Genomic DNA, 9976 nt, shown 5'->3' with positions numbered 1-9976 from the left:
TGAAACAGCGTCAGATCACGTAACACGCACTTCATCGCTTACAGCTGTATACAGTGTCGAAGTTTCGCTTTCATAAAAGTTCATCCTGCTCGCTGAATTAAAACTTCTGACCCGCGATCAGTATTAAAAAGTCTGCCGGAGTATAAAAGAGCAGCACATTCGCGTTTTAGATTAATGGACAGCATTGAACTCGTTTTAAATGCAAACTAATATGTGATTACAGAGCTTGGATTATCTATTGGACCGTTTTAAAGAAGAGTGTTACGTTACACTATGGCGGATGGAGCGAGTCTAAACGCAAGTTGTTTGACTTCTCGAGCAAAGAAAGTCAACAACAGCAGCAGCAGCACTTCAACAGCAGCGAACATGAGGAGAAAGACACGACAGAGCAACAGAAGAGACATCCACAACCGGGTATGATGCTGCTGCTGCTGCTGTGTTAACTGGAAAGCTAGTTTAGAGCAGGCCAGAGACCGCACGAGTCTTCCTGTTTTTACGTTCAGTCTTACGCAACCAACTTTTTGACGCAGTTTATTAGTGTTTGTGTTCAGAAACCATTTCTGCATGCCACAGTTGAAGTTGTTGTGATTGCAGGTCGTGTTGGAGAAGGTCCTGGGCATCACTGCCTCCAGCAGCAGTGCTTTAACCTGTGAGCCCAACACTGGTTTAGTGGCTTATCCAGCAGGGTACGACCGTCTCTATACATGTGTTATGTGTCCAAGTCCATACTTTAAGGAATAGTTCACTTAAGATAATAATACAAAAAAAAAAGATCTACTCACCTTCTAATGGAAGTGAACGGGGACTGGAGTTGTCAAGAACTGACAACAAAACAAAACAGATAGCACACGTGCATTTGCATGATGTCTGCTTTAAGATGTCAGTTTTACATGCATTTTAAATCATGAACAAAAAGACAATCCTTGAAACATCTATTTGACTTCTGATAGAAACGTCCCATAGACGTACTACAGATGAAAACTACGTCTTGTAGAAGTCAAATAGACGTCTCCATGATGTCCGTGTGCTGTCAGGGGATGTAAAGTAGTGCATATGTTTTGTGCGCTATATTTGCAGTCCTCTGGAACCATATTTTAATTGTGTTAAACAGACAAATAATGAAATCTTTCGCTGTAGCTGTCAAATATGGTTTATCCAATGATGGTTAATCGTGAGACATGTGGGACTCAATAGTGCATTTGGTGCAATATGCGTTTTCTTTTTGTCAGTTTGGGAGCTTATAACAACTTAAATTCTGGTTTAATATATATTTTTTCATTTCTAATGACATTTAAGACTGAAAGCTGTTTAGAGAAGAGTTTTACAGACTTTTATTGTGCTTTTTCTTCCGTGTTTCTCCAGTCCCCATTCACTTTCATTATATGGAGAAGCCTGCAGACATTCTTCAGATATCGACCTATTTTTTCCACAGACTAATAGTTATAGAGGTTTGGAATTACACATTTTGATGAACTTTAACCTTTAATTAAGTTTGGACACCTGTGTGTTCAAGAGAAGCTTGAGTTTTTAGGTGGGACTTCCACCTCTGTTCACTAGTTTAGGGTCAGTAATGCGTTTCTCTTTTCATTATTATTCAGTAAAGATTCATTAATTCGATCAAGTATTTTAAACCCGTTTCTCATATTAAAGACACATTATGTCATATTAAATATTACATTTTTCAACATTAGGAAATGTTTCTTAAGCACCAAACCAGCCAATATTAAAATAATTACAATAGGAAATAGTTATTTTAAATCGTAATATTTAGCAATATGTCTCTTTTTAATGTATTTTGATTAAATAAATCCAGCCTAAATGAGCATAAGAGACTTCTTTAAAATGAACAGCTTACCAAAGTATTTTTTTATTCAAACGTGTGTGTGTGTGTTTATATATACATACATACAATAATGCATCGTCTGTAAACTAATGCGTTGGTGGTGTATGTTTCAGTTGTGTTATTGTCATCCTGAGCCCAAAGAAGAACAAGCAGACTCACATATTTAACACATCCAGGTAAATAACATTCGTATCTTTAATGCCACAGCATTATCTTGTACACTATAACTTAATTAGGTCCAAATCATGTGCTTGTTGCCCAGGAAAACCTTCAGTGCCTTGGCTTTCTCACAGAATGGAAAATACTTGGTGTCTGGTGAGGTAAGTGCTCTGACGACTGTGCTAAACGTCCTTGTGTGCAGCGTGTAAGAGGGACAGGAGGCAGTCGCTCATTGATTGGTATGGTTATGATGTATATGTTGTAAAGGAGATTTGACTGGGCTGCTCCGACACATTCCGGCTCCCTGCTCGTCATGTTGAGGCACACTGTCTGTCCCAGCTTGGTACACCAACAGAGGATGGTTGTAGCGACAGCAGATCACAAATGCTTGAGTGTAATCTGAAGATTCCTGTGTTATCTTCGTATCACAGCAGCTGCTTCTAGATGAGCATTAGTCACCATCTGAACTCGTGGAAGGCACATGTTGTCCTACTTTCTGATACACAGTTTTATTTATAAGCCTCTACTCCACCTATGCTTTTCATCATTGAACACTAGAAGTAAATGAAAATCCAAATAAAATTTGGTATATTACTAGTACTATATACCATTTCTAATGTGCGTATGGATAAAATACTCCAATTACATAATGCATTTTTCTAAATTAAATAATAAGGTACAAGGTACATTTTCTTTTTTTATAAAGTCATGTTAAATGTAATTAGTTTCCCATTCATTAAGATTGAAAAATAATCTTGCGAATGACAAAAATGGACTAAAATTAAAACTATTAATTCAAATGTTAATTATGTATATAGAAACAGTTCTATAACTATATAATATATATATATATATATATAGAGAGAGAGAGAGAGAGAGAGAGAGAGAGAGAGAGAGATGCTACACAGATATAACTCCATTAAAAAAAGGTTCACTCAACTTTGATTTACTTTTTGCACTGACTCCGTGATCTGAACTTCTGAACTTTAGTATTCTCAGTGAAGTGATGCTGATTTTGGTGTTATTGAATCATCTTGAGAGATTTAGTTGGTTTGATTTGCAGTTGGTATGTTTCAATCGCTGACATCAGATCTCATTATTTGCAGTAGAAATGAATTTAAATGGGAACGAAACATTTGAAAGAGAGAATTATTTACAATTGAAATAAAAATAACAATTGAAAAAAAAAGGGGGAGTGGTTCAGCAACTCTGCACTAAAGAATTTTATGATTCTGATTTTGTGCATCGCTGTCGTTCATTGGTCCGTGTCTCTTTCCCTGTTGCTGGGCAGAGCGGGCACATGCCCTGTGTGCGGGTGTGGGACGTGGCAGAGCGGACACAGGTGGCAGAGGTCCAGGGCCATAAGTACGGGGTGGCGTGTGTGTCGTTCTCCCCCAACGGAAGCTACATAGTGTCTGTGGGATACCAGCACGACAGGACGGTCAACGTCTGGGAGTGGAAGGTGGGCACACAGTCACAGCCAGCTGCCACGGACCTGATATTGGATTTTGATAATATTACAAAGATATATATTTTTTATTCTACTGTATTATGTAATATTATACATTATAGATTAGAGTTTTGGCCATGTTTCAAATTGACACGTCCCTCACAAAGTAGCAACTTGTCTGTTATCGACTTTTTGTGATGATGTTGTGGGATGTTCCCGAATGAATGCATTTTGTCAAGTACATTGAACTTGAACAGATATCTTGTTCTCAGCTCATAGGGAGCGGTGAACACTGAGTTTGGTTTACAAGAATGTTTAAGAGATAATGCTTTTCCATCTGTTCCCTGCTTGTAGAAGGGGACTGTGATTGCATCCAATAAGGTGTCCAGCCGCGTGCTTGCGGTGTCTTTCTCGGAGGACAACAGCTACTTCGTGACCGCAGGGAACAGACATGTGAAGTTCTGGTACCTTGATGCCTCAAAGGAAAGACGGGTGAGACATTTGACATATTTCTACAGCCTTATTTACTTCTTTACTTTTCATATATGCCAGGGGTCTGCAACCTGGCTGAGATCTACAAAAGTTATGCAGTACTTAAATCTCTTAAATAATGTGTCAGTCCAAACTGTTATTCATGGTATTGTTAAAATGTGCTGGAAATGTTCAAAAAGCACTGATACACACACTTACAGCTGTCACTAGCGGTTATTTTAATAATTGATTAATCGGTCGATTATTCTGACGATTAACTGAGTAATCGGATAATTATAATTAGGTTTTTTTGTTGTAATAAAAATAGACCTAAGCGAACAACAGCCTTTAAAATGACTAAATACATAGAGGCAGTGAGGCCGTTTGTCTTTTTGCTGTGAGACTTATGTAAAAGTAAGAATAACATTTACTTTTAACATAAAAAAAAGTGAATGTCAAATATGAAACAACAGGCTTTTTGATCTCTCAATCATTCAATTGCAATAACTCACAAATGAGTCATTAAAACCCAATGCATGAAAAACAATACTAAACAAATACGTATACAAATAATATATATTTTCTACATTTTTATGCTTTCGTATGTGTGTTTGATAATTTTTTTTCATACATGTTTGTGTGTGTATACATGCCTGGAAAAAATGTATTGTTGATCTGAAACTAATCCAGTATAGTTAACTAAATGATTACTGACTAATTGACTGAATAAAACACTAGAAGAAGAGTCTGCACCCTACACCAAAACAATTTATCAAGTGTGACACAAAATTAATGCTTGACAACGTTATCGCCAAATCATTATTGTGAATTTTATTGCATCGTGATTTGAGTGAATCGTATCATCCCTAGTCTAGATGTAAAAAGTTCTTGATTCATAACTTCATTTCCTGTGTTTGCCCACATCCTTCTGTGGCTGTGGGTTTGTTGTCTTGCCTCGTTTCTTCTGGAAGCGTTTGTGAAGATCCTCTGTTGTTGCTGATCATGTTGTACTGATTGGCTCCTCCAGGTGAACAGCACCGTGCCTCTGATTGGTCGCTCAGGGCTGCTCGGGGAGCACCAGAACAGTCAGTTCTGTGGTCTGGCGTGTGGCCGTGGCTCTATGGCCAGCAGCACCTTCTGCATCACACACACGGGTCTGCTGTGCCAGTTCAACAGCAACAGACAACTGGATTCCTGGGTCGATCTCAAGGCAAGGAACACACTGTGCCCCTCTGTCATTGCTTGAAGCCATAGTTCACCCAAAAATGAAAATTAGCTCATGATTTACTTAACCTCAAGCCATCCTAGTTGTATTCGACTTTCTTCTTTCAGACAAATCCAATCAAAGTTATATATATATAAAAAACAACAACAACAACAAAATCCTGGCTCTTCCAAGCTTTATATTGGCAATGGTCCAAAAGAAGTTCAATAAAGTGCATTCATGAATCATAAAAAGTGTCCCACGTGGCTCCGGGGGGGTTTATAAAGGCATCCTGTAGCGAATTAATGTGTTTTTGTAAGGAAAAAAAAATCCATATTTAACATTTTAGACACCATAATCTCTAGTGCCCGCCAGCTATTGTACATGATTCACAGAAATAAGTTCTATTGTGAATGTGTGTACGACAGTTAGCGGAAGCTAGTGATTTGTTTATGAAGTTTTAAATATGGATTTTTTTTTATTTTATTTTTTACGAAAACACATTGATGCACTACAGGGAGGCTTTTATTCCCCCCTCGGAGCCATGTGGGACACTTTTTATGATTGAAGTGAATGGGTGCCGTCAGAAAGAGTCTAAACAGCGGATAAAACTCTACAATAATCCACACCACTCCAGTCCATCAATTAGTTATATTGTGAAGTGAAGCGTTTTCTTTCAGTTCATCTAATAAATTTATCATGAAAAGGTTTTATTTTTTTATTCCTCTATCCACGATATTGCTTTTTCCAGTCATCTTGTCTGAATCAGGAGAGAAATACGCACAGAGAAAACGCTGTTTACAAGTGACTACAGTTATAAACGAATATGTCAGTGGATTTTGAAGTGAGAGGACAACAGGGGATGGACCTTTTCATTGGAGGAAGCATTGTTCTTGATTATTCTGGCATTTTGGCTAGAAGCAATGTTTTAAAGTTAAAATGCCTTCTTGATGGATTTCTTACCAAACATTTATTTTTCACTTCTCAAGGCATTAATTGATGGACGGAAGTGGAGTATTGTGGTGTTTTTATCAGCGGTTAGCACTCTCTTGATGCACCCATTCACTGCAGAGCATCCAAAGAGCAAGTGATGTAATGCATGTCTCAAATCTGTTCAGTATGAACTAGTGCATCTATATCTTGGATGGCCTGCCTACATTTTCAGTGAATGATTTCTGGGTGAACTATTTCTTTAATGCCAGTATAAGAAATTCAAATATTGAATGCACAGCACGTCTTGGAGCCAAGTAGGACATGATTTATTGGATGTTCTTCAGAAAGCATCCTGTCATGTGTCTTTGTTTTGCTGTTGTAGACGACATCAGCACAGTGTTTATCGGTGAGCGAGGCGTTTGTTTTCTGCGGCTGTGCAGATGGCACAGTGCGTGTGTTCAGTCCTCAGGACCTGCGTTACATCAGCACCCTGCACCGGCCGCACTGCTTGGGAGTAGATGTGTCCCAGGGCACCCAGCCAGGGTAAGAGACAAGCCTGGACCAATGAGGAGTGGAATACAGCTGCAACTAGTACTGTATCTGTTGATATCTTTAATCACTCACACAAACACACATTTGTTTCCTTTCTTTGCTATTTAAACACATTATTGTGTGGTTGCATGCCAGTGGCATGCTAGAGACCGCTGTTTTTGTTCCTTATTGTTACACACCACTTGCTTTTTTGAAAGCATGCATACGTACTGTGTGAACAGCAACTTGAACTGAAAAAACTAATATAGATACAGGTGTCCCATATTTTTGGGGATACTCGTGACAGGTTGGAATTGCATAGTTGAGGCAAAAAAAAATATTGCTTAAATTGTGAAATGGAATGTAAAATGCTGGTACATTAAACATTTACAATTGTTTTAAACAATATAAATTTGTATTTAAGTTTCCCTCACTCCACTAAAACTTAAATTTTGAATATTGAATGCATTTTTCATTGATTCTTTTCATAGGCATTTGTTTGGCTCCAACCCAGAAGCCCAGTATCCAGATACCCTGGCTTTAACCTTTGACCCTGTAAAAAGGCACTTGACGTGTGTGTATAATGACCACAGTGTGTACGTATGGGACGTGCGGGACATTCGAAGCGTAGGGAAGGTCTACTCCGCTCTGTACCACAGCGGATGTGTGTGGAGTGTGGAGGTGTGTGAGAGACGAACCAGTTCATGTTGAGATTATCAGATGAATGATACGCTATGGGGCAGTTTATTAATGCATCAGTATTCTCTGCAGACCTACCCTGAGCTTGAAGATTCATCTGCGGCCTGTTTGTCACCCGGCTCTTTCTTCACCTGCTCATCCGATAACACCATCCGCCTGTGGAAGAGCGAGTCCACGCAGAGTCAAGCCTCAGGACAGGGCCTTCGCCACAACCTTTACAGCCAGGTACTGACTACTGCTAGACAGAACATTACGGTCATGCCCTGTCCTTGTGCGGAGCGGGTACAAGCGTGCACCCACGAAAGAGCGCCTGGTTACTGGACTCCGTTATCTTTCACATCTGATTTCACTAATACTGTCAGAAAACCACAGGGTAAACACAATTGGTTATGTCTAAAGTGAAAACAAACGGTTGAGAGAAACTGATGCGGACCTGTACATTAGATGTGTGCAACTCGACTTTCTTCTTTCAGACGAATCCATTCAGAGTTATATTAAGTATTAATAATAATACTCTATCATTGCAGTCAGAGGGTGTTGCAGATGAACAGTCCAAAGTCGTCAAATAAAGCGCGTGCATCCATAATAAAACGTACATCACACGGCTCCAGAGGGTGAATAAAACACTTTTCTCTCTCTTCTGTTATCTGTCATGTACTTATGTCATATGATGTAGGATGGCAGCGTAGCGTGATTAGTGACGAATGCGGAGAGAGAACAAAACAAAACTCCAGTCACGAATTAGAAGTACAAACCGAGGATCTGCAAAGAAAAATGTCAGAGGATTTCGATTAAAAACCAAGTGCAGCCCTGGTTTTCCTTTGCTAAAGCAAGGAAACTTTGCTTCCTTTGCTCCTATACTCAGACTCATGAGAGTAGCATATCTCAGAGGCACGCTGCTTCATCCACCGGGACATCTTCTGTGTATGTCAGATACAGGAAGTGAGAGTAAAGTGTTTATTACGTTTAAAACATGGATATTTTTCATTCAAAAACACATATATTTACTTCAAGATGCCTTTATTTATGCCCTGGAGCCGTGTGATGTAAGTTTTATTATGGATGCACGCGCTTTATTTGACGACTTGTAGACTGTTCAACTGCAACACCCTCTGACTGCAATGATAGAGCCTGGAATAGCCAGGACAATTTTTAATATAACTCTGACTGGATTCGTCTGAAAGAAGGCAGTCATATACACCTCGGATGCCTCGAGGGTGAGTAAAACAGCCTAATGTTCATTTTTGGGCGAACTAACCCTTTAAAGTGACAGCAGACTGAAGCTCTTTGCACATGGAGTCCGAAATTTTTGCATGCATTTTTCAGTTTTTTCGGACGAAAGTTTCTGAGGCAGTGTGTAAACATGATTGACACAACATGAGGTCGTATTTATTTTTCAAAGTGCGAAAAATTTGGACGGAAATTTCTGACTTCTGTCATCATTTACTCTCTCTCATGTTGTCCCAAACCTGCATTAATTTCTTTCTCGTGTTGAACACAAAAGAAGATATTTTAAAGAATAATGGTAACTAAATGTTGCTGGTCCCCATTGACCCCAAAAAAATGATAATATGGAAGTCAATGGGGATCAGCAACTGTTTCATTCTTCAATATAACTTATGCTCAACAGAAGAAAGAAACCCATTCAGGTTTAGAACAACGTGAGAGTGAATAAATGATTTTTAATCACTTTGATGTTAATAATACAACACAGTACAGAAAAATCACTCGCTGCTCTTGACTGAAGAACTTTATACACACTTCACTGTATAAATTATACATTAATTCTTATTAAAGCAACTGTATTAGTGTTTTTTTCATATTTATTCAATTTCTTGAATGCTACTGATAAATACTACTGTATCTGAAAATAAAGAACTTTGTTTTTTTTTGGTCATGTGTATCTTTTGTTCTTTTTTTTTATTTCTTTTTTTTATAACTGAGATAAAATTATGACACCAATATATTTTGATGGCTCACCCAAAAATGAAATTTCCAAAAGTCTTTCAAGCAACTTTCTCTTAATAAATCTGTTTCTGAAGACTTAAGCTGCTTATTCATTTGTATTACTTTTACTGTCTTTATGCATTTTTTTATTTTATTTTGGTGAAATAAAATTTCAGTCGAGGTACAAATATCTCTCAGATTTCAATAAAAATTTCTTAGTTTGTGTCTTGAAGTCTAAAGGTTTGTGGGTTTGGAACGATGTGAGGGAGAGTAATTCTAGTCTCTAGTCTTCACTGATTTGGATGCGTGTGAATCTCTTCAGGATATCGCACGGATCGTGTATGTGGATGAGGACACGCAGTACCTCAAAGCTGAGGCTGAGAAAGCCGAGGGGGCAAGCCAGGATGGTAAATCTGGGATCAGGGTGCTGGAAATCAGCCCAGATGGCCAACTTTTGGCTGCTGGAGACCGCAGTGGGAACCTGAGGTGAGAGGAATGAGGATCTGTGCAGAGAACTAAATCATAACTGAACATACGCTGAACCATCGCTCACTTCTGCAGGATCTTTGGCTTGCATTTCATGGACGAGCTGCAGAAAATCGAGGCTCATGATTCGGAGGTCTTGTGTCTAGCCTTCTCCCCGACTGAGTCTGGTAACGAGACTGGTCTTTTTGTCTCCAAATGCATATAATGTGTTGCACAAACAATTACATTTAATTTGAGTTGAAATCTGGGGCTG

The 9976-nt window shown here is 38.8% G+C and overlaps 1 protein-coding gene across 2 annotated transcripts in view; it reads left to right on the top strand.

Moving 5' to 3' along the window:
- Positions 1–9976, top strand: part of LOC128028690 (WD repeat-containing protein 62) — a 35258-nt gene continuing 25282 nt past the window's right edge. The window contains exons 1-12 of one of the 2 annotated variants that reach the window (XM_052615978.1): positions 1–414; positions 595–686; positions 1957–2019; positions 2106–2163; positions 3294–3464; positions 3807–3944; positions 4951–5133; positions 6443–6603; positions 7083–7272; positions 7363–7515; positions 9560–9723; positions 9799–9890. In XM_052615978.1, coding sequence (XP_052471938.1) covers positions 274–414; positions 595–686; positions 1957–2019; positions 2106–2163; positions 3294–3464; positions 3807–3944; positions 4951–5133; positions 6443–6603; positions 7083–7272; positions 7363–7515; positions 9560–9723; positions 9799–9890 — 1606 coding nt within the window. In that variant the 5' untranslated portion in view covers positions 1–273. The remainder of the gene's footprint in view (positions 415–594; positions 687–1956; positions 2020–2105; positions 2164–3293; positions 3465–3806; positions 3945–4950; positions 5134–6442; positions 6604–7082; positions 7273–7362; positions 7516–9559; positions 9724–9798; positions 9891–9976) is intronic. The other variant, XM_052615979.1, reaches the window with a different exon arrangement.

Source organism: Carassius gibelio, chromosome A15, assembly GCF_023724105.1.
Source record: "Carassius gibelio isolate Cgi1373 ecotype wild population from Czech Republic chromosome A15, carGib1.2-hapl.c, whole genome shotgun sequence".
Classification (NCBI taxonomy): domain Eukaryota; kingdom Metazoa; phylum Chordata; class Actinopteri; order Cypriniformes; family Cyprinidae; genus Carassius; species Carassius gibelio.
The sequence above is the reverse complement of the archived record's forward strand: the minus strand, read 5'-3'. Positions and strand labels throughout refer to the sequence as shown.